Source organism: Notolabrus celidotus, chromosome 15 (assembly GCF_009762535.1).
Source record: "Notolabrus celidotus isolate fNotCel1 chromosome 15, fNotCel1.pri, whole genome shotgun sequence".
Classification (NCBI taxonomy): domain Eukaryota; kingdom Metazoa; phylum Chordata; class Actinopteri; order Labriformes; family Labridae; genus Notolabrus; species Notolabrus celidotus.
This window is the reverse complement of record NC_048286.1, coordinates 7,763,590-7,788,120: the sequence shown is the minus strand read 5'-3', so window position 1 is coordinate 7,788,120 and position 24,531 is coordinate 7,763,590. Positions and strand designations below refer to the sequence as shown.

The 24,531-nt window shown below is 40.2% G+C and overlaps 1 protein-coding gene across 5 annotated transcripts in view; it reads right to left on the bottom strand.

Annotated features, from left to right (window-relative positions):
- Positions 1–1,610: 1,610 nt before the first annotated feature.
- LOC117826961 (titin-like) overlaps positions 1,611–24,531 on the bottom strand; it is a 40,871-nt gene continuing 17,950 nt past the window's right edge. For 3 of the 5 annotated variants that reach the window (XM_034703397.1, XM_034703399.1, XM_034703400.1), the window contains 28 exons: positions 23,341–23,409; positions 22,383–22,451; positions 21,917–21,982; positions 21,757–21,828; positions 21,418–21,477; positions 21,247–21,321; positions 21,099–21,161; positions 20,947–21,015; positions 20,776–20,847; positions 20,270–20,335; positions 19,325–19,396; positions 19,158–19,223; positions 18,847–18,918; positions 18,690–18,755; positions 18,347–18,415; positions 18,175–18,243; positions 18,020–18,091; positions 17,850–17,897; positions 17,197–17,259; positions 17,055–17,108; positions 16,550–16,621; positions 16,308–16,364; positions 15,958–16,020; positions 15,058–15,132; positions 14,205–14,244; positions 13,984–14,035; positions 12,883–13,297; positions 1,611–4,460 (listed from right to left, as the gene is read on the bottom strand). In XM_034703397.1, the coding sequence (XP_034559288.1) occupies positions 2,796–4,460; positions 12,883–13,297; positions 13,984–14,035; positions 14,205–14,244; positions 15,058–15,132; positions 15,958–16,020; positions 16,308–16,364; positions 16,550–16,621; positions 17,055–17,108; positions 17,197–17,259; positions 17,850–17,897; positions 18,020–18,091; positions 18,175–18,243; positions 18,347–18,415; positions 18,690–18,755; positions 18,847–18,918; positions 19,158–19,223; positions 19,325–19,396; positions 20,270–20,335; positions 20,776–20,847; positions 20,947–21,015; positions 21,099–21,161; positions 21,247–21,321; positions 21,418–21,477; positions 21,757–21,828; positions 21,917–21,982; positions 22,383–22,451; positions 23,341–23,409 (3,771 nt within the window). In that variant the 3' untranslated portion in view covers positions 1,611–2,795. Of the gene's footprint in view, positions 4,461–7,175; positions 9,413–12,882; positions 13,298–13,983; positions 14,036–14,204; positions 14,245–15,057; positions 15,133–15,957; positions 16,021–16,307; positions 16,365–16,549; positions 16,622–17,054; positions 17,109–17,196; positions 17,260–17,849; positions 17,898–18,019; positions 18,092–18,174; positions 18,244–18,346; positions 18,416–18,689; positions 18,756–18,846; positions 18,919–19,157; positions 19,224–19,324; positions 19,397–20,269; positions 20,336–20,775; positions 20,848–20,946; positions 21,016–21,098; positions 21,162–21,246; positions 21,322–21,417; positions 21,478–21,756; positions 21,829–21,916; positions 21,983–22,382; positions 22,452–23,340; positions 23,410–24,531 lie in introns of those variants that run through there. The other 2 variants (XM_034703396.1, XM_034703398.1) reach the window with 1 other exon arrangement.

Here is a 24,531-nt window from a genome sequence, read left to right as displayed (position 1 = left end):
GTCAAGACATGTGTTTTAGCAATTGAGAAATACTTTAAAACACGGATGTTGTTTGATCAAAATTAAAAATGATTCAGTGCAAAAATCTGGCATTCATTAAAACAATAACAACATTGCAGAAGGGGACAAATATCGACCTACAAAAAATTCTGTCTTGTAGAAAGAAATCTGACACAATAATTTCAACAGGGATTTGAGGGTGGAGAGTACTACATAACTGAGTGCTTTTGTAACTTCATATCCTCATTTCTTTCTTTCTTGAATAAACAAAGGACTCAATTTGACTGAATAGATTTTTAAAAAAAAGGACCAATAAATGGATTTAAAAGTGATGAGCTGGGTGGGAATGAGAACCTCCACTTTTTACTGGAGCCCCAGAATATCAAAGTGTTCATCCTGTTTTTCAACCTACTTTTAGTGAAAGTGAAACAGCATCAAGACAACCAGCTGAGCCTCTCCAACCGGTGCTGACATGTTTGACCACCTCTTACACGCACTCTTCCTCAGCCACTCAGATTGTTTCTGTCCTTTGTTCAACCTTCAACAACCAGTGCTTTCTGAACTGGCTCATATTGGTTTCCTCACATCATTAGACACAAGTGTGATCAGTTTTAGTGAGTGAGAATGTGTTTGAAGTTGTGTCTAACAGGTGAAAAGTTCTTATGGTTTTGCATATAGAGTGACTGATTCAATACATGGGTTCAGTCCGCTAAGGAATGTGGTTCAGACAATATGGTTTAGTGTTTTAGCAATTGAGAAATACTGAAAGTAGAAGCTCCTGGTTCAGCTCTCTATCTTCACCCTGTGGTGATACGTGGTCACAGCAAGGAGCTTTGCATATATATATATATATAGAGAGAGAGAGAGAGAGAGAGAGAGATGAGACGAATAGTAGTAGTAGTAGTAGTAGCAGCAGCAGTAGCAGTAGTCCAGCACGTCCGAATCAAGAGGACGTCTACGGCAGCTCAGAGGAACCTATGAGACAAGGGAGCTCAGGGACTCCAGAAAGGTCTATGGTTAGTAACTTTAATGGGGCAGGTAGAGTTAAAGTAAGTGATGGGGGGGTTGGGGGTTGGGGATGAGATAAGATCCCAGTGTGTCAGTGTGCCAGTTCCCACGGCAGTCTAAGCTTATAGCAGCATAACTAAGAGCTGGTTCAAGCCTGATCCAGCTCAGTTTGAAGCCTACTCTTAAAAGTAGAGAGAGTGTCTGCCTCCTGGACCCTGACTGGTAGATGATTCCACTGGAGAGGGGCCTGATAACTGAAGGTTCTACCTCCCATACTACTTTTAGAGACTATAGGTACGACAAGCAGGCCTTAATCAAATAATAAGATGAGTACTCTTCCACAAACTTTAGTCTAGGAGCTTGATTTTATCCCAAATAGTTGCTGTATTTGCCAGTTTGCCATCTTTGCAATGCACCTCATCTGGAAATCTCTCAGTGAAAACAGGAGGAGCTTTGTTTGTTCTTTAATCTGTTATGTCCTGTGATGATAAAGAGCCGAAGCAGCGTTATGTTCCAGTTACTCTAATAATTTATTTGTTCAATGAGAAACCAGAACCACAGAAAAGACCGTTAATATGAAAAATAGACAAAGAAAAAAAAAGTTGTTGCAAAAAATTTTAAATTATAGAGCAACAGCATAAAAGACACAAAGAAGGGTTAAAGTGCACAGAGTGTAAAGTAGTTGGTAATAGGTCAATCTAATACACCATCCGAGTACATGTTCATGACAAGTTTATATACATCCTGAAAATATTCCCTCACACATAAACTGAATTAAAAAACTAAACCTATCCTAAACTTTCAGTAACAAAGGCACAATATAGAGTTTAACAGTAAACCTAGTTTTACCCTGAAACACCTGCAGGATTATAGTCAGTAACAGACACATTCATATAGAGACACATTTCACTCAAATATTAAACTGTTTTAAAGATAAATATGTGAAGTTGTAACAGTGTTTACACATCAGTAAATCATGGTTATAAATAAGTAGCAGCCTCTTCCACAAAGCAGCATCTTTAAGATCATTAAGAGTTTCAGATTTCAGTAAAAAGACGGATCCCGTTTTACACACAAGGATTGATTTGTAGTGAATAAAGAACCTGTTGCAGAAGTCCCTCACTGCAGCTTCATTTGTACACTGTGAGAGATTTGATTGGCTGCATTGCAACAGGGTTTTTGCATTTGCACTGTATGATTCCTTCATATAAGCCTGCATCACGACTTGACATCTACAGCATGAATTATTAGCTTTGTAGCTTCGCAGCAGGGATACTGCGCTTGATACTAGTTTGTAGCTAGCTGCTTCAGCCTGTTGGTTCTCAAATGAAGCCAAAACTTTAACCTCAGACTGCCGGTCTCAGCGCCTGTTGGTTTTGTGCATGTATATTTCTGCATTGTGTTAATTTCAGTAACAATAACTCTTGTTGATCCATCCATGGCATCAACTCCAGCGTGATGAGCTCAGTGTCAGCAACCTTCTGAAGTACAAGAAGAAGCAGGAGAAACATCCACACAGGGAATTTGTGGTTTTGCAGCACAGACTCAACAGTGGACAAGTCTAAGTGGTCAAAACTGTATATGTAGGCACCTTGACCATGTTTCTGTGAGGTGTTTCATGTACTGGAGTACCAAGAGTCTCATCAGGCACCCTTTTTTGGCACGTCTCTGAGCTTCATGATTTAAAAGCTGAGTTTTATTAAAGTCTTGTAGTGCTTCAACTTCTACCTCTGCTGGAACATTAAATCTATAAAACCTCAGAGTGTTAATCACCTCTCTTCAAGTGACTAAATATTCAGTCCGTCCTCCAGCATTGCGTTGGCTTGGGATCGAGAGCTCCGGTGGCTGTGTCTGTGCTCCCTGTCTCTGTCACTCCCTCTCCTCTCCCTGTCACTCCCCCTCCTCACTCTCTCCTGGTCCTTCGCCCCCGCCTCACCTTCAGCTCTCTCAAACTTACTCCTCTCACTCTCAATCCTGCTCCCTCGCTTCTCGTCATCTCTCTCCCTCCGGTCATCTGATCCTCTCCTGTGGTGACTCCTCTTTGAGTCGCTCCCCCACTCCCTCTGCGAGTGCTCCCTCCTCGATGACGTGGTCTCGTGGCTGCGATACGACTCTCTCTTCATGTCACCTTTTCCGTGCTCCTCTCTTCTGGATTCTCTTCCGTCCTTGCTTTCTTTTTTCTCCTCTCTGCTCTTTGCCTCAGCCCTCCAATCCTTCACTCCTCTCTCCTCCTCTGTCCTCCTCCAGCTCTCCGTTCTGCTGCTGCGTCTTCCGTGTCCACTAACGCTGCTGCTGTCTGCGTCCTTCCCTTCATGTTTGCTCCCTCTCTCTCTCCAGTGGGGTCCTTCTTTGTCACTTCTGCTGCTGTGCCACCTCGTTGCCGTACTCCCTCCTTCAGCCTCTCTGTCTTTAATCACAGATTTCCATTCAGGCTTGATCTCTTTCTCCTCCTCTTTGCTGCTCCTCTGGCTCTCTCTCTCCGTCTTAAACCTCTCAGAGTACACTTTTTCAACCGGATCCTCTTCTTTTGAATCCCCTGATTTGCTCTTGATTTCCTTTTTTTCCTTTCCAGTTTTATTTTTCTCTTTCTCCTTGTCGTCTTTCGGCTTGTCTCGCTTGAAGTCAAACTTTTCTTTGGCAGCTGTAATCCAGTTCTCCGTCTCTTTGTCCTTCTTTTTTCCCTTCAGAGGTTCTGCTTTTGTTCCTTCCTCTTTGACTTCTTCCTCCTTCTCCTCTTTCTTCTCATCAGAAATATCCTCCAATTCAAACTCAACCACATTCTCCTTCACCTCTGCCTCTTTTTCCTTCATGCTCTTCTCCATCTTCTTTTTCAGATTCTCCATCTCCTTCTCCCTCTCTCTCTCCTTCTCCCTCTCCTTCTCCAGCTCAATCTCTTTCAACCTTTTCTGCTCCTCCTCGACCCTTTTGTCCAGTTTCTCTTCTATGAGGTCCAGCTCCTGCTCCAGCTCGGCCAGCTTCTTTGGATCTGACTCAAAATCGTCTTCAACCTCCACCTCCACCTCCTTGATCTCCTCGTACTCCTCCACCTCGATGCCATCCATGGTCTTCTGCAGCTGCGTCTTCACTTTGTTCAGCTCCAGCAGGCCGTCCTGGAGCTCTTTGCACACGTCCCTGATCTTTCTGGCAAACTTAGTTTTGGCTCCTTTGCGGAGCTCGTGGGAGTCTTTGGCGAGGAAGAAAACATCCAGAGCCAGGAAGAGGGCCGACATGACCCCTGTGGTGACACTGATGGCACTGACAGCTTTGGCGGCTCCGCCTGCAGCTCCCAACACCTGCACAGTGCTGATGAGCTTATCGGTGTTGATCATCAGAGCTTTCCCTGCACGGCCGCCCTCCTTCACCACGTGCTTCAGGTTGTGGTTCATGGCCTTTTTGGCAGCGCTCTGTGAGTATTTTTCAAAGTCCCACTCGTCCAGGGTGTCCATACCGGCCTACAGGAGACAAAGAAAGAGTCATCTTCATTCTTTTATTTGCTGGATGTAAGACTGGAGGTTAAACTGAGATTTTATGTCTCGTCTTTTGTCATTCTTTCACTGAAATTCCTCCTCAAACATTTTATTTTTTCTGAAATCAGTTCTAAAGGACACACACATACACCTTTTCTAATAATGTGTTATTTTTTCCACATTTTTAGGGTTATATTTAAATATTTTCAGTATTAAAGTTTTCACAAAAAAGTAGAACATCGTTATGGAGGGAAAAACTGAGCAAACCAGATTTACAAACAATGGACAGGAGACTGAGTAGTAATAGCTGTTATCTCTATATGCGATACATCAAACACTAAAGCTTGTTTGTAACAGACTGAAGTTGTACTATGTTATTTGCACTGTCAGAATCAAATAAACTATATAAATAAAATATATAAATAAATACAAAATAAATTATAGTTTAAGAAGTGTATGAGTGTGTCTTCGGTTTCAGGATTTGGAAAAAAATGTCAACTTAATTCACTAAATTCTCATTCCTCTGAAACATTTTAGAGAAGACCAAGATATTAAGTTTGTCTGATGGTTCAAAGGAAATTAACTGATAAAGTTGTATTAGTTTAATAGCTTTTCTTATTGTTCTGCTTTTTTAAACAGTCAATGCTATCTTTCACTTTGATTTTTTGCGGAATTGTCATAAGTTTACTGTTTCAGCAGTATTCTGTTACTCACTTCAACTGAGAAATACCCTGCAGCTGTGGTTACTTTCAGGATGTTCCAGCCAATTATTTTCTGAGCTGTTTAAACAGAAACTTGAGGCAGTGTTGGCCTAGTGGTTCAAGCGTATGCCCCATGTACAGAGGTTACAGTCCTGGTCACAGGTTCGATTCCCAGCCTCGACCATTTGCTGCATGTCTTCCTCTATTCTCTACTCACCATGTTTCCTGTCTTTCTCCCACTTTCCTATATGAAGGTAAAATTGCCCCAAAACATATCTAGAAAACTCCAGAAACTTAAATGATGAGGAGCCAACTTGTTAAGAGGTAGATACTGAACTAATCTTATTATTGAATTTAAAACTTGCAGAAACTTGTAGACATAGCTTGAGAGCCTAAAACCCCCTCTTCGCCATGTGCTTAGGATTCCAGTGTTAACTTAACGACAAAGTGAATCTAAGGTGATAAGATTAAATCATGTTTCATCTCATCATGGCAGCCCTCTTATCTTCTTATTTTGCCATCCGGCCTGGACTGTCATTGGAGGAGATACGGTGCCGTGAAAAAGTATTTGCCCAGCGACTCAGAGGAACCTACGAGACAAGGGAGCTCAGGGACTCTAGAAAGGTCTATGGTTAGTAACTTTAATGGGACAGGGAGAGTTAAAGTAAGTGATGGGGGGGTTGGGGGAGGGGGGTGAGATAGGATCCCAGTGTGTCAATGCACAGGTTCCCCTGGCAGTCTAAGCCTATAGCAGCATGACTAAGAGCTGGTCCAAGCCTGATCCAACTCTAACTATAAGCTTTATCAAAAAGTAAAGTTTGAAGCCTACTCTTAAAAGTAGAGAGGGTGTCTGCCTCCTGGACCCTGACTGGTAGATGATTCCAAAGGAGAGGGGTCTAGTAACTGAAGGTTCTACCTCTCATACTACTTTTAGAGACTTTAGGTAGGACCAGCAGGCCTTAATCAAAGAATAAGATGAGTACTCTTCCACAAACTCAGTTTTGTGTGCAAATGCAACTTTATCTTGTCCTTTACATGATATAAATGAAGAGGCAGTGTTTAGTGAAATTAGGAAGACTGTCCTGTGATGATAAAATGAAGAGCCGAAGCAGCGTTATGTTCCAGTTGCTCTAAAAATTTATTTGTTCAATGAGAAACCAGAACCACAGAAAAGACCATTTATATAAAAATATACAATAATAAGTGAAAATATAAAAATAAGTCGTTATACAAAAATTTAAAATCATAAAGCAACAGCATAAAAGACATGAAGAAGGGTTAAAGTGCACAGAGTGTAAAGTAGTTTGTAACAGGTCAATCTAATACACCATCCGAGTACATGTTCATGACAAGTTTATATACATCCTGAAAATATTCCCTCACACATAAACTGAATTAAAAAACTAAACCTATCCTAAACTCTCAGTAACAAAGGCACAATATAGAGTTTAACAGTAAACATAGTTTTACCCTGAAACACCTGCAGGATTATAGTTGGTAACAGACACCTTATATAGAGAAATAAGCAACAGTTTTAAATATATATATGTGTGTTATTACACATCAGTAAATCATGGTTATAAAGAAGTAGCAGCCTCTTCCAGAAAACAGCATCTTTAAGATCATTAAGAGTTTCAGATTTCATTAAAAAGACGGATCCCACTTTACACACAAGGATTGATATGTAGTGAATGAAGACACTCACTGCAGCTTCACGAACATGCTCTGAGAGATTTGATTGGCTGCACTGCAACAGGGTTTTTGCATTTACACTGTATGATTGGGGCGGCTGTGGCTCAGCGGGAAGAGTCGGTCGTCTATCAATAGGAAGGTTGGCGGTTCGATCCCAGCTCTGGCAGTCACATGCCCAAGTGTCCTTGAGCAAGACACTGAACGGCGAGTTGCTCCCTCTGTTGTTCAGAGGTGTGTGAATGTGAACGAATGAGATCAACTAATACTGATGGTCCCTCACTACATAGCAGCCTTTACCATCAGTGAGTGAATGGGTATGAATGGGGGAACGTGACGAGTAGTGTAAAGTGCTTTGAGTGGTCAGAAAGACTAGAAAAGCGCTATATAAGTACAAGTCCATTACCATTCTTCCATATAACCACCACTGTTGATATTAGAAGCCTGCACCACAATCATACATCTACAGCATGAAGTATTGGCTTGGTAGCTTCTGTGTGCTTTCAGTAACAATAACACTTGTTGATCCATCCATGGCATCAACTCCAGCGTGATGAGCTCAGTGTCAGCAACCTTCTGAAGTACAAGAAGAAGCAGGAGAAACATCCACACAGGGAATTTGTGGTTTTGCAGCACAGACTCAACAGTGGACAAGTCTAAGTGGTCAAAACTGTATATGTAGGCACCTTGACCATGTTTCTGTGAGGTGTTTCATGTACTGGAGTACCAAGAGTCTCATCAGGCACCCTTTTTTGGCACGTCTCTGAGCTTCATGATTTAAAAGCTGAGTTTTATTGAAGTCTTGTAGTGCTCCAACTTCTACCTCTGCTGGAACATTAAATCTATAAAACCTCAGAGTGTTAATCACCTCTCTTCAAGTGACTAAATATTCAGTCCGTCCTCCAGCATTGCGTTGGCTTGGGATCGAGAGCTCCAGTGGCTGTGTCTGTGCTCCCTGTCTCTGTCACTCCCTCTCCTCTCCCTGTCACTCCCCCTCCTCACTCTCTCCTCATCCTTCGCCCCCGCCTCGCCTTCATCTCTCTCAAATTTCCTCCTCGCACTCTCAATCCTGCTCCCTCGCTTCTCGTCATCTCTCTCCCTCTGGTCATCTGATCCTCTCCTGTGGTGACTCCTCTTTGAGTCGCTCCCCCACTCCCTCTGCGAGTGCTCCCTCCTCGATGACGTGGTCTCGTGGCTGCGATACGACTCTCTCTTCATGTCACCTTTTCCGTGCTCCTCTCTTCTGGATTCTCTTCCGTCCTTGCTTTCTTTTTTCTCCTCTCTGCTCTTTGCCTCAGCCCTCCAATCCTTCACTCCTCTCTCCTCCTCTGTCCTCCTCCAGCTCTCCGTTCTGCTGCCGCGTCTTCCGTGTCCACTAACGCTGCTGCTGTCTGCGTCCTTCCCTTCATGTTTGCTCCCTCTCTCTCTCCAGTGGGGTCCTTCTTTGTCACTTCTGCTGCTGTGCCACCTCGTTGCCGTACTCCCTCCTTCAGCCTCTCTGTCTTTAATCACAGATTTCCATTCAGGCTTGATCTCTTTCTCCTCCTCTTTGCTGCTCCTCTGGCTCTCTCTCTCCGTCTTAAACCTCTCAGAGTACACTTTTTCAACCGGATCCTCTTCTTTTGAATCCCCTGATTTGCTCTTGATTTCCTTTTTTTCCTTTCCAGTTTTATTTTTCTCTTTCTCCTTGTCGTCTTTCGGCTTGTCTCGCTTGAAGTCAAACTTTTCTTTGGCAGCTGTAATCCAGTTCTCCGTCTCTTTGTCCTTCTCTTTTCCCTTTAGAGGTTCTGCTTTTGTTCCTTCCTCTTTGACTTCTTCCTCCTTCTCCTCTTTCTTCTCATCAGAAATATCCTCCAATTCAAACTCAACCACATTCTCCTTCACCTCTGCCTCTTTCTCCTTCATGCTCTTCTCCATCTTCTTTTTCAGATTCTCCATCTCCTTCTCCCTCTCTCTCTCCTTCTCCCTTTCCTTCTCCAGCTCGATCTCTTTCAACCTTTTCTGCTCCTCCTCGACCCTTTTGTCCAGTTTCTCTTCTATGAGGTCCAGCTCCTGCTCCAGCTCGGCCAGCTTCTTCGGATCCGACTCAAAATCGTCTTCAACCTCCACCTCCACCTCCTTGATCTCCTCGTACTCCTCCACCTCAACGCCATCCATGGTCTTCTGCAGCTGCGTCTTCACTTTGTTCAGCTCCAGCAGGCCGTCCTGGAGCTCTTTACACACGTCCCTGATCTTTCTGGCAAACTTAGTTTTGGCTCCTTTGCGGAGCTCGTGGGAGTCTTTGGCGAGGAAGAAAACATCCAGAGCCAGGAAGAGGGCCGACATGACCCCTGTGGTGACACTGATGGCACTGACAGCTTTGGCGGCTCCGCCTGCAGCTCCTAACACCTGCACAGTGCTGATGATCTTATCGGTGTTGATCATCAGTTTTTTCCCTGCACGGCCGCCCTCCTTCAACACGTGCTTCAGGTTGTGGTTCATGGCCTTTTTGCCAGCGCTCTGTGAGTATTTCTCAAAGTCCCACTCGTCCAGGGTGTCCATACCGGCCTACAGGAGACAAAGAAAGAGTCATCTTCATTCTTTTATTTGCTGGATGTAAGACTGGAGGTTAAACTGAGATTTTATGTCATGTCTTTACGTCATTCTTTTACTGAAATTCCTCCTCACACATTTTATTTCTAGGTTGTTTGCAGTCACGTGACACCAGTGACGCGCAGAACTCAAACGGGGGTCAGGATGTAAATTTCAGAATTGACGCAACCGAGGAAAGCCCATACTGTGCTGCTCTAGACACCGTAATAAGACAGCGATACCAACAAAAAATTCTAGATTATGTCGGAAGAGATCCTTATCTCATGAGGACTTGCGATTTTTCTAACTGACCCGAGCTTATTTCTGAATGTGTCGTTTACATTACTAACTACCTCATACTCCAGACTTCATTTTATACCACCGAGCAAATGAAGGCATTCAAAAGCCTCGAGGCTTACAATTTTTTGAGTGGTTGGGTCCACGACCTGGTTATCAAGGTGCTCAACAACGATTGTCGTTAGGTTTTCGCCAGGGTGAGTATTTTTCAATGAATTTCGATATGAATTGTCCTCCTAGCCACAATTCTATTAACACTAACGTTTGTTTACTTACTGCAGGTTAACCACTCTCAACGGTTTGGTCAATGGTGGTTTGCAGCAAGTAAAAAAATAACTTAACTTTAACTTACCTTGGACAAAGTGGTCACTACCATAGACTGAAAATAAAATGGACAGCGTCGCTCAGCCTTTTACCATTGAACGGTTTTGAAGCCAAAATATCCCGTTCCAGAGCGCTGCCATCTTGTAAATTTTCTGCAGCCAAAGTGCGCAGTAGGGAATTTCTGTGGTGCCACAGTAATTTCTGTTGCCACGGAAATGAGCTCCGCCCTACAGCGTACTGTCAAGAGGTCCTATGGAGTTTCTCTCTACGGCAGCTGTCAATCAAAGTGAATCCGGAAGTAAAATCCTGTTTTTTAAACTCTAATAACTAATGAAAAAATAACTGTTCAGAAAAAAAGAGGCCTTGAACACAAAACAGTCAAATAACTACATATCACCACAGCATACGGATGTGAGAAACATTCATACGATGTGTATTAAATTCTTTAAAGTTTGACTGCTGCCCCATTCAAATGAATGTAGGAGACAGAGTTTTTGACCTATACTGCAGCCAGCCACCAGGGGGGGGCAGTTTTTGTGGAAGCTTCACTTCAAGCCGAGCGAGCTGCCCCCTGGTCACTATACACACGGGCATAATCCGACTCAGCTCCTCCAGACGGTAAACTAAGGTTCGATATCCACTGTTTCTGTCATTTTTCAGAGATTTTTTTGCATTTTTCCCCGTTGTGAACCACTACCTTTGGGACACGATAAAAACTTGTCGACTTCTCTCTGTTTGATCGGTTAGGGAAACGTAAACAATGCACACCTTAGGCATTTTTCTTGTGTGTATGGCTGTTTTCGAATCCGCCTACTATACTAGCAGTATGTACTGATTTGGCCAAAATTCAGTATGTAGTATGCAGTGTGTGAACAAGAGCAAAATCTGCAGTATGCTGAAACTACCTGGATGTCTACTGATTCGGGAGCATTTCTCAGTATGCATCGGACCAGTCTGCCTCGCGTACTGTGTCCCACAATGCACAGCGCTCGTTCCGCTTTTTCTTTTCTGTTATTTTTTAACTCAGTTTTTAGGTGCTGTGAAAATGATTAAATTCCATATAAACCACTTCCTAACTTTTTAAATCTTAAGTGATGCTAAAGAAGCAGTTTCTCTATCAGCTTGGCCGTTGTTTACTTTCTAAAACCGGAAAATTAAGTGATGTCTGGCCCAGCACACTGCAACACAGATCGAACAGAACAGCCATACTACCTACTAAATTAAAATTTAGTAGGTAGTATGTAGCAGGCTGTTTCGAAAACAGCCTGTGTTTCTGCACCGACTGCTGCAAATCACTTCCTGACCCCCATCTGCATTTCACGGAACGGAAGTGACGCCATATGCAAACAAGCTATTCTAAAATCAGTTCTAAGGATACACACACACACACCTTTTCTAATAATGTGTTATTTTATCCACATTTTTAGGGTTATATTTAAATATTTTCAGCATAAAAGTTTTCACATAAAAGCAGAACGTCATTATGGAGGGAAAAACTGAGCAAACCAGATTTACTAACAATGGACAGGAGACTGAAACTAGCAATAACGTTTAGCTCTATATGCGATACATCAAACAACAAATCTTGTTTGTAACAGACTGAAGTTGTACTATGTTATTTGCACTGTCAGAATCAAATAAACTATATAAATAAAATATATAAATAAATAGAAAATAAATTATAGTTTAAGAAGTGTATGAGTGTGTCTTCGGTTTCAGGATTTGGAAAGAAAATGTCAACCTTGTTCACTAAATTTTCATTCCTCTGAAACATTTTAGAGAAGACCAAGATATTAAGTTTGTCTGATGGTTCAAAGGAAATGAGTTGATAAAGTTTATTCTTCCTTACAGTCGGTATCCACATGGACAAAGTGGAACCTCATTATTTTGCTGAGCTAGTGGTGTTTTTCCCCCTTTTTTTTCTCTATTGCTATGCTTTTTTTAACAGCCAATGCTATCTTTCACTTTGATTGTTCACAGTGGAAATTGTCATACGTTTACTGTTTCAGCAGTATTCTGTTACTCACTTCAACTGAGAAATACCCTGCAGCTGTGGTTACAGTCAGGATGTTCCAATCAATTATTTTCCGAGCTGTTTAAACAGAAACTTGAGGCTCTGTTTGGCCCAGCAGTCCAAGCGTATGCCCCATGTACAGAGGTTATAGTCCTCATTGCAGTGCTCACAGGTTCAATTCCCAGCCTCGGCCATTTGTTGCATGTCTTCCCCTATTCTCTACTCCCCACGTTTCCTGTTTCTCCCCTGATTTCCTATCCAATAAAGATAAAAATGCCCCAAAACATATCTAAAAACCCCAGAAACTTAAATTCTGACGAGCCAACTTATTAAGTGGTAGATACTAATACTAATCATTTTACTGAATTTAAAACTTGCAGAAACTTGCAGATATAGCTTGAGAGCCTAACCACCCCCCCTCTTCACCATGTTCTTAGGATTCCAGTGTTAACGACAAAGTGAATCTAAGGTGATAAGATTAAATCATGTTTGATCTCATCATGGCAGCCTTCTCTTTCTTATTTTGCAAACCTGTCTGGATTATCGTTGAAGTAGATATTTCACATGATTTATCCTGATTTCACCTTGGCTTTACCACCAGTGTTCAGCTATGTTGTTCAGTTTTGTTCTCTCTGCCTACTATTGATGTTGATATAGATTATCTTTGACTTATTATCTTGCCCAAAAAAACATGTACACGAAATGTTTATCCGTTAAGCTTTGAGATAATTAGATACTTTTCTGAGTCTTTATCAGCATCTTCATATCGGCTGATAAAAACAGAGAGAAAACAGTGGGATCATTCCCTCACCTGTACGAACTCCATGATCTCCCTGATGTCTTTGATCTCCTCCTGGTAACCCTGGATCATCTTCTCCAGCTTCTTGCGGTCCATGTTGGAGTGAACCGTATCAGTGATATTAGCTGTGGCTGAAGTGATGCTGCCAGCAGTCGCCACACCAATCCCCACCGCTGTGACAATGATAGAAGCACCGAAAGTGAATGGTGCCAGGATGAGCCCCGTGATTGTAGCTATGCTGCCGGCGACGCTGGCCACGCCTCCACCCACAGCAACCGACACTGTTTTCTTGTGGAACTGATCTGAAGCGTCAGCCAGAGCCAAGAGCTCCAGAATGCGATGCTGCAGGGCCGCCCCCCTCTGGTTGAAGAGACGCACAAACAGACGAGCCGCCATGTAGACACGATCGGCTGCCTGCTCCATCGCCCTGCAGAGACAGAGGAGAGGCGTGAAGGTCTGAGACTCATCACACGGTGGGTTCCTTCTGTTAAAGCTGCTGTTGGTAGTCCTGATATAAACATCAGTTTGGAGAGAGATTTCGAATGTCAACACTATCCCACCCCACCAGATCTCCCCTACTTCTCATGCTTGTTCTATGAGGAAGTAGTGTCGGCTTCCCAGCTATATAGGACAACCTAGTAGGGTCCGCCACTTGACCAATCGGGACAGGGGGTCAAAGAGTAGCTCTGAGAGGGTAATAATAACATTGCTTGATACAAAGGCATTAAAAAACACAGAGATTTGGCCATAATCTCAAATTATTTCAATTACTGATGAGTTTTGATAGGTATGAGGACTTTTTTTCCAAACACCGCAGAAAAAAAGAATTGTTCTTCACCCTATTCCTACCAACTGCACCTTTAAGTGCTAACAGGGGTCCAGAATCAAGATTGCAGGTCAGTGCATCAAGACAGACTCCAACTTTGAGGAACTGAAGCTATCCCTTTAAGTTAATCTTTACCTCTTCAGATAAACGGCTTTTAGTATAATAGAACACAAGGATATAAATACAATATATACCCTAAAATGATCCTCAGTTGACGAAAACAGTTTCTACATTTGGTTTGAATAACGGAAATAGAAAGAAGAGTCATCAAAGAAAAAAAAACTTACGTTTCCTCGTCCTCCTCCTGGAAATTCGACGCCTCATTCCACTCTGACCAACCTGTGAAGCAGCACAATCATTCAATGAATGAGTGGAGGAAAATCACGTAACAGAACTTTGTTCCTACTTTTTAGAGTGTTTCTATTTTTGCCTATCTTATGACTTTTACCATAATTTAATCCAGATTACATCCAAACAAAATAATAAAGAGAATAAAAAACTGGCTCACTTTTGACTGTGTTCCACCACTCCAACAGCTCATCGTTCTCCTGAAAACAGAGACTCATGTCAGTGACAGACAAACTGAGTTATCAGTTACAGACATGATGACATAAAAAATAAACATGAGGGAGTGACAGCTGTTAATCAAACTCTGATGCAGTCCAAGAAAACAGTCAGTCCCTCTCCTTTCTCTAGTGGTTTCTTAAGCCACAGATCGACTGAGTGGAGATTTATGATAGTGGAGATGATTTTGTCCTGATTCACTCATAATGAATCCATCAGCTGATCATGAAGCGATCTTATAATCCATCTGTTTAGTCCATAACACTGGCTGTTTTCGAAACAGCTTGCTACATACTACCTACGAATGTAGTATGTAGTAGGTACTGCCTACTACATACTGCGTAGTACAGACTGTAGTCTGTTGGATCTGATCTGCAGGATGCTGAGCCAGACGTCACTGAATTTCCGGTTTCGGAAAGTGGAAGTAAACAACTGCCAAGCTGATAGCCAAACTGCTTCTTTAGCATCACTTATGGTTTAAAAAGTTAAGAAGTGGTTTACATGGAATTTTATAATTTTCAAATTACCTAAAAACTGAGTTTCCCCTCGTCAAAAAGATGGAAAAAGACTTGTCCGATGCACACTGTGAAATTTTCCCGAATCAGTATGTATATCCGGTTGGTTTTGGCATACTGCAGATTTTGCTCTTTTTCAAATACAACATACTACTACACACTGCATTTTGGCCAAATCAGTATGTACTGCTAGTATAGTAGGTGGTTTCGAAAACAGACAATATGTATTGAAGAGCCTTATTCTTGTATTTGACCTCAGGTGTGATGTGGGAGAAAACTCACCTCCTGAGCTCGAAGATCGACGGCTTCAGTGGGGTAAGCTGCCATCTCCACAGGCTCAACTTCAACTGAACTGTCCTGGAAAACAAACATAACAAACATTATTTTATGACAAAATCCACTCAAACTGTTTTTATAGAGTATCTGTCACAACCACTTTGTGTTTATGTTAGTGTCAATGAAAACCGATTCTTAGTTCAGATTCAAATCGGAGGAAAGACATTTTTTCCCTCCTCTGATCACAATCACACTAAACTGTCTGTATCCAATCCAATCCAACCCACTTTACTTATAGAGCACATTTAAAAAACAATCAAGTTTAGCAAAGTGCTGCACAGTGAGGTAAAATAAGTTCAAACACACAGAACATAAAACGCTGTCTGAGAAAAAAATAGAGTAAAATAAAAGAATCAGAATAAAACACATAAAACAGTAGTACAAAAAAATAAAATAAAGAATAACAATACAATAAAAACACTGTAAGAGCAAATAGATTGAAAAAAACACAAAATAATAATAATAATAAAAATAAAATAAAACACTGTAAGAGCAAATAAAAATCCAATCAAAGAACAGACAGAGACCACACAACTCTCATGGTGGGTTAAAAGCCAAGGAGTAAAAATATGTTTTAAGATGGGATTTGTGTGACTCTGTTCAGCAGTTTGTCAAAATAACAAACACAAAAAAAGAGAATATATCTGAAAAATTTTTCTACTCCTCACTTAGCCACGATTCGACTCTGCATTTAACTCTGCAGGCCCCATTGCTGTCCCCGGTGTTCCCGATATGTTTGGAAGGAGTCCGTGATGACGTTGATAGTCTAACCTTGCTTATAACAAAAACTGAATCATGGATCACATGCGGTCTGACCCGTGTAACGTTTCTTCTTATGTTACTAACCTGTGCTGGGTTCAGGTCCTGCATCTCCACAGCCTCCTCAATCTCAGGCATCTTTTCTGAGTTCTGTGGAGGTTCAAATAGCAAATTATGTACTTTACTAAACAAAACAAAAAAACATCTGACAACCTTAGAATAATATCAACGAAAGCATCTAATGAGAGGATTAAAATGAAAAAAAAATGGATGAGGTCTTTTGGGGATGATCACTAGAGACAGAGAGAACGTGTCTGTTTTAGTCTGGAGGTAAACTTTACAAGTGTGACTCTTAAATAAATATGAACAAGAACACGTTGAGCATGAATAAAGGTGAATCTGATCCAAGGTTTAGACGACATCACATGAGTACAAACCTGTGCGTTACGCTTCTGTATTTTGGGAAGAGTTTTCTTCACTCTGAAGGACACAACCTGAGGACATGAAAAAAAGGGTTTGTTAAAGAGTAATAAACTTCAACATCAAAGCTCAGACAGGAAATAATCTTAAAATCAGCTCCTGACAGTACCCAGCAAATTCTAATATGCCACCAAGTGGTGGATCTGTTGACTTACACCTTTATTCTTGATCATGCCCCTGAAAATAAAAAACATCTCACTCGTTGTTTTTTCTTGATGGTTCTCCTGCGTCTCAGACCGCCTCCTACTGGTGCCTCTATGTCTTCACTATCCTGTAAAGAAAAACAGACGGTAGAGAGCAGAGATGATTTTTGAACAAATTAATGGACTCATGATGCAGGAGGGAATGTAGTGCACTAACTTCCTGTAGCTTTTTGCATTTAAACATTCAAGATTTTAAATCTATAAAAAAAACAAGATTAAGACCGTGTCTTCTTTAAAAAAAATTGCATCAATAACTGAGGAAGCTACTCATATAAAACTAAAACTGCAGGATATCAGTACATGAAGATATAATCACAAAGTGTTCTTTATATATTCTAAACATTTAAGTTGCTTTATTAATGGTTTGTCTTGAATTCAGAGATTGTCAGTGAACTTAAATCAAACCTTTTATCCTTCCGTGTAACTCCTAATACAGTTCTTCTGATATGAGTGTGTTCAGATAAATAGATTTCATGTCTCTTGTTGTTTGTAATTTCGTACCTGTTCTATTGTTTTGTTCCTCCTGAACATCCCAGAAAAACCTCCTTTTTTCTCCTGTTAAAGAAGAAAAGTAACATTAATTAAAAATCTGAAAGTATGTTGATACAAATCAAGTTATAAAACAAACCTCTACAAGACTCACCTTTGTTGTGCCTGTAGCATCGATAAGGTTCTCAGTACTGGCGGAAACTTCACCAAGATCGCCCTACAAAATACAAACAATGAGAAACAATCAAACAAAAAAACAAAAACAAAAAAACAAGAATTTCAGTTAAATATCAACACTAAAACTTTCAGGGGAGGTTGATGAAGCCGTCTTATTAACAGGCAACACATGATTTTTGCTGTACAAGAATTACAGAATAAAAACACTCTCTGGGTCGATGGTTTAAAGAACTTAATCCTCTTTACTTGGACTTGGCATTCAAAAAACTGCCAAGTCCAAACTGAACATCAGGTCAGAATCCGCCTCACTCTGCAAAGTCTATGACTGGCTTAATGTGAAACTGTGAATAATGACATTGTAAATGTTTTCTGCCAGTGAAGCAAGAAACAAGTGTCTCTCTTCACTGAGGTCAAAAGCTGCATGATTCCCCATGTGAAGTATTTTTCCCTGATGAAGATTTAGTTGTTTGTGTTGTCTTACAGTAATAATCCTCTCAAAAGTACCCAAATGTTTTCAGCCCAAAGAGGAGTATTCTCCTGACGGTGCACTAGCTCAGTCCCCCCAGTATTAAGTTATTAAGTAGGTCAATAAATTGCCGTGTGCATCCACAGATTTTGATCGGCTCTCACCTCTGCTCCTGGGAGGCTGTCACAGCTGCCAGAGCGGCTGAGAGGATTCTGGGAAACAAAAAGGATATTTCTGTAAACAGTTTGTTTAAGCTACTTCAATATTTGTTTCTATCACTATAAGGTTGGCTTCAACATGCTCATGTCAGATTTAACAGCATTCATGTGTTTACCTTAGCAGGAATTGAGCGTGGAGATGGTTTGGGAGACCTTTTGAAGAGGCCGCCCAGTCCTCCTGTCTTCTCCTGAAACATTCACCCATTAGAGGTCAAATATCAGGACGGAGCAGAGGAAACAGGCTTGAATTAAGACCATCACACATCTATACCTTTGTTGTTGATGCTTCTAGCAGATTTTCACCACTGGTAGACAACTTTGTATCCTCTTGGTCTAACTCCTGAACACACAAAAAAAAATACAACATTAAAAACTCTGACACAAAATACACAAATATTTGACCAGCCTTAATAAATCATATAAAAACAGGGTAGTTACTGTACCTCCTCTGTAGTGTTCCCGTCTGTTGATTTGGGAGTTTTCTTAAACATGCCACTGAAAAAACTCTTCTCCTGAAAGCAGACATCAAACACAGACAGGACCTGAGTACGAGGCAATAAACACTACAGCAACATGTTGTATTAATCGTTTATTAGAAGTGAATGTTTTTTAACTGTTGGCTGAATTAAAAAAACAACGATACCTACACACAACAAGCTCCAAATCATTTAAACGTACAGGAGAAGTTCTGCTGCGTATTTAAGTACATAAAACTGAACTTATAGTAATGTTTGAAAGTACTGATTTCCTTTTATGGTTCAAAAGCAACTTTTCTCAACACTTTACCTTGGTGTTGTCGTTTTCAAACAGATTGTCAGTACTGCCGGTCAGCTCCTTCTGCTCGTCCTTGTCCTTAAAATGAAAAATAAGACAGTTAAAAAAGATCTGCAAACCAGGAAGTGAACACACGGCGTCCACAGAGTGATGCTAAAGACAAACTCACGTCTGCAGCTGCATCGTCTCCAGAAGCTTTGGGTGTTTTCTTGCGAAGTCCACTGAACAGACCGCCTTTCTCCTGATGAGTGAAAAAACAAGTTGAGTGAACATTTATAAATGAAAGACAAAAAAAAGGGTCAAAACTATACTTTACATTCAAAATCTCTTCTTGCTTGGCTTGTTACGAGTCCAAAGTAAGCTTTAGTTATCTGGAACTGCACTTCAAATGATCGCCTAACACGTGTTAAAAGTTTACAATCACTTCATCCTCTACATGTCAGTGTTATAGTTCAAAAGCAACTTTTCTCAACACTTTACCTTGGTGTTGTCGTTTTCAAACAGATTGTCAGTACTGCCGGTCAGCTCCTTCTGCTCGTCCTTGTCCTTAAAATGAAAAATAAGACAGTTAACAAAAATCTGCACACCAGGAAGTGAACACACGTAACATCACAGCATCCACAGAGTGATGCTAAAGACAAACTCACGTCTGCAGCTGCATCGTCTCCAGAAGCTTTGGGTGTTTTCTTGCGAAGTCCACTGAACAGACCACCTTTCTCCTGATGAGTGGAAAAACAAGTTGAGTGAACATTTATAAATTAAAGACAAAAAAAAGGGTCATAACTATACTTTACATTCAAAATCTCTTCTTGCTTGGCTTGTAACGACTCCAAAGTAAGCTTTAGTTATCTAGAACTGGATAACTAAATCTACCTGAATTGCTGCTTGTTGAGATTGAAATGTTTTGGGATTTTGTTTTTTATTTGTAAGTTTGTTTCTCAATGAAAAGTTTAAAGATTGCTTTGTTATAATATAACACAATTACTGGCACAACGTTGCCTATACGGTATAAGTTATGTAAAAGGGTAGGCAGGATAAGCCTTGACTTCAGCCTACACCTTTTACGGTCAGCATGTGATTGGCTAAAATGTATGTGGATGTGTATGTATGTTTATATGTAGGCATAAATGTACTTGTGTTTGTATGCATGTGTATGTATGCATGTACATATCGCTATGTGTGTTTACGTTTATATACATATTTCTTGGTTGCTGAATCCCTCAGTGATTGTTTTGTTTTTGTTTTTATTAGTGATCTTTACATGGCTCTGATGTTGTGGAGGGAAGTGTTGATTGTAGATGCAGACTAAAATAAACCTTATCTAATATAAAAAAATCTAAAATCTAAATGCACTTCACATGATCGCCTAACATGTCTCAAAGTTTTCAATCACTTCATCCTCTACATATCAGGCTGAAGTGCTGAGTTGATTTCAGCACACAGTGAAATAGACAGCTGTAGAGGACTGTAACTCCGACAATTTGCAACCTGGTTTGTATCAAAGTAACATCATCATCATGTGTAACAATCATGTTTCTGTCGTGATGTGTTTAACTGTTGTTGCTGTGAGCGTGCACAGCGTCAACACTGACCTCATCAAACAGGTTGTCAATGCTTGCTGATCTTTTGAAGATGCCGCCCAGGCCCCCTTTCTTCTCCTGAAACACAGATGTGTGTTTATTTCTCTTGAATGAATACAATCAATAACAATGACATAACGTAAAATAATCCAATTTAACATGCTCACAAGTTCACTAGGAGTGAGACTTTGTTTTTTGTGCTCTCAAATTAAGGTATTACAATTAAAAATGATTGAAGTTATCCAGTAAATATATGATGAAAAGCAGTGCAATCATGCATTTTTATCTCTAATGTGGTTTATCTCTATCTCTAATGTTTAATACTTTCCTAGACTTCTTATTTGGTTGTCTTGTGTGAAGCATGAGCATGAAAATGAATACATTGAACTATTGTACACAGATTAGAATAATAGTGACAATAACAAAGCAGAAAAACACAAGGAATAATCTCTCTGCGTCTCATCTCTGATCAGGTTTCAGTCCATGTTGTGAAAGAGGTTTCATGAACACTGAGGTACCTTTGGGACGGTGGCGTCAGACAGATTCTCACTGCTGGCTGATAACGTCTTTTCTTGTTTCCCCTCCAGATCCTGAAAACAAGCGCGAAGACAGTCAAAACTAAAATCCACAGCAGTAAACAAACCATAAGTTTAAAATGTGACATAATCAATTTGATCTCATTGCAGTACCTTGTCTGCTGCAGCGCCCTCTGCTGGTTTCTGCGGCTTCTTAAACATGTTGCTAAAAATATTTTTCTCCTGAAAAGAGACAATCTGTCAGTGAAGAGTTACTCTGGAGACATTTAATTTACAAGTTGTGGTTGGATTCAGAAGCAGCTCACCTTGGTGTTACCCTCAGACAGGTCATCATTGCTGGCTGACAGCTCTTTCTGAGCCTCTCTTTCCTGAAATCAAACAGAGGATGAATTTAAAGTTTGAACTGTGCACAAGCTTAGAAACTTAGCGTAAATCAAAGGAACGTTCACTCACAGGTGACTCGGCCCTCTCTCCAGTCGCTTTGGGAGTCTTTTTGAGAAGTCCACTAAACAAGCCTCCGCCTCTCTCCTGAAGAAACAGACAAAAAACAAAGACTCAAGATTAATCTGAGAAAGTTCAAGCCGCTTATTTTTAATGAATCATGTCAGAGATTAACTCACTGACCTGCTTGTTCTCAGATAAATTCTCGCTGCTGGCTGAGAGCTCCTTGTCAGGAGACTCATCCTGCAAAAAGTTACTATGTGTTATTTACACCATGAACAGCTGTTTTACAATTACCAGATAGGATGTAGAAAACATTAAAAGTGATTAAGATATATAGTAACAGACAATCACAGGATACATCTGTCAGATATTCAGTGCGGTTGTTTGTGGGATAAAAGTAGTAAAAATGCACGATGTAAAGAAAATCGACTTAAACAAAAAAGTACAAACAACCCCTTTATTTTCCACATAGTTCCACCTTCAGAGCTGAAAACAGAAAGCTGAGAAATCAAATGTTACCTCATCAGACTGAGTGGCTTCTGCAGGTTTGGGAGGCTTCTTGAATATTCCACCAAATCTTCCTCCTTTTTCCTAAAGCAATCATATCATGACAATGAGTTCTCTCTATTAACGTGAAGCCTTAAATAACTTTTTATAATATATTCACCAAGATAATCACCTTGTTGCTGTTTTCAGACAGAGCTTCGTTGCTGCCTGAGAGCTCGTTGTCTTTGAGCTGCTTTTCCTGACAAAGATGAAAATAATCAGATGCTGTTTCACAAAACAGACCTCTTACATTTCATCACTAACAGTCACCAGTACACAAATATGAGTCTGTTTACAGCTGTTATTTCTGGATATGTGAACAGAGTTGTCTTAAGATTTCCGTGACTCCTGTGTTAACTTCCTCAAGTGATGTCACTTGAAAGTATTGTGACGTTGAGTTTGGGCCTAGTTGGTGTGTGTTTCCACTTTTTATTTCCTCCTGAAGTCTCTGTCGTGTTGGGGTGAAAAACAGCTGCATCCTGGTCTCCATCCTCCTCGCCTCATATTTTTAACATCCAACTTCAACACTGATTTCTGGATGAGGACTATCAAAAAGTCAGACTGCAGAGGGCCAGAGAAACAGAGAAGAAGCCACTTACTTCCTCTGAGGAGGTGTCTGCAGGTTTGGGTGGCTTCTTGAACAATCCACTGAACCCAATTCCTTTCTCCTGAAAGACAGAAGACGATGCACATTTTATTACTCTATATGTCAAAACAAGGAATTTGAGTTATAACAGTTCAGTTCATTCAGCAACTTCTTTTTTTATTTTAATGTTAATTTATTATTATTTTTTTGTTATTATCATTGTTGGATATATTGTGTTCTTAAATTTAGGATTGTGGGGTGGGTTTGAAGTCGAGGCTGGGGTTTGGATTAGGATGGGGGGGGTCTTATCATTTTTACATATATATTTCTTTCTTTTTTTATTTATTCTATTTTAAGTTGTTGTAATGTACAGCACTTTGTATTACAATGTCATTGTATGAAAAGTGCTTAATAAAAGTCTGATTGATTGATTGATTGATTGATTGATTGATTGATTGATTGATTGATTGATTGATTGATTGATTGATAACACAAAGAAATGCACAAAACCTGGAAACAATGGAGCTGAGGAATGTTTGACATTAATGCTTGAAAACTACTTGTATCTTTGTATTTGTTAACTGACTACATAGTTGACCATTAACTTTTCATTTCACTTCTTGTTTCAGTCCAACAATCATAAACTTTAAGATGATTTCCAGTCATACTCTGGATAAATCACGGATACCCATTGGTTTCTGAGGAGGTGTTTTAGAGCCCAGCGATGGTAGTCATCATGTTGGTAATGCTGACTCAACCTAAATTTTGACCAATTAAAAGCTGTCAAAGAGGTGGAGCCAAGGCAGGCCTTCAGCCTCCTCTGCAGCCTCCTACAACACACCTACCTGTCTATCAACTCAGACACGCCCCTAATTATGTAAAAGAAAGCATCACGATTGTGCCTAATCAAATCAAAACAGATGAGTTATAAAAAAAAAAATTATCAGAAAAACAGAGAAGAAGCCACTTACTTCCTCTGACGAGGTGTCTGCAGGTTTGGGTGGCTTCTTGAACAATCCACTGAACCCAATTCCTTTCTCCTGAAAGACAGAAGACGATGCACATTTTATTACTCTATATGTCAAAACAAGGTATTTGAGTTATAACAGTTCAGTTCATTCAGCAACTTCTTTTTTTATTTTTCATTTATATATATATATATATATATATATATATATATATATTGTATTTTTATTGTTATTATCATTGTTGCATATATTGTGTTCTTAAATTTAGGATTGTGGGGTGGGTTTGAAGTCGGGGCTGGGGTTTGGATTAGGATGGGGGGTCTTATTATTTTTATTTTTATGTATATCTTTCTTTCTTTGTTTTTCATTTATTCTATTTTAAGTTGTTGTAATGTACAGCACTTTGTGTTAAAAAGTCATTGTATGAAAAGTGCTTTATAAATAAAAGTCTGATTGATTGATTGATTGATTGATTGATTGATTGATTGATTGATTGATTGATTGATTGATTGATTGACTGATTGATTGGTTGATTGACTGATTGATTAATTGGTTGATTGATGATGATAATGTATTTGTTAACTGACTATATAGTTGACCAGTAATTGTCAGTTCACTTCTTTCAGTCCAACAATCATAAACTTTAAGATGATTTCCAGTCATACTCTGGAAAAATCGCGGATACCAAATGGTTTCTGATGAGGTGTTTTAGAGCCCAGCGATGGTAGTCATCATGTTGGTAATGCTGACTCAACCTAAATTTTGACCAATTAAAATCTGTCAAAGAGGTGGAGCCAAGGCAGGCCTTCAGCCTCCTCTGCAGCCTCCTACAACACACCTACCTGTCTATCAACTCAGACACATTCCTGATTACGTTAAAGAAAGCATCACGATTGTGCCTAATCAAATCAAAAAGATGAGTTATAAAAAAAAAAGAATCCTCTACATTTTTCACGAATAAAGAAATTAGTTAAGAGATCAAAACTGTTTTCAGTTTCGGGCTGTAGACACGTTTATTCTGATGGTAGGTATCTGCTAAACTTTGTAGCACATAGAAATCTTGAAATCATATTCTTTCTGATTATATGTATTATTTACCATACATGGAGCGCCGCCTGCAAGCTAGTTCAGGCAGACAACTCGAGCCGCGCTCATCATACTGACACGTCACCACCTCTCCATCAGCTGATCTCA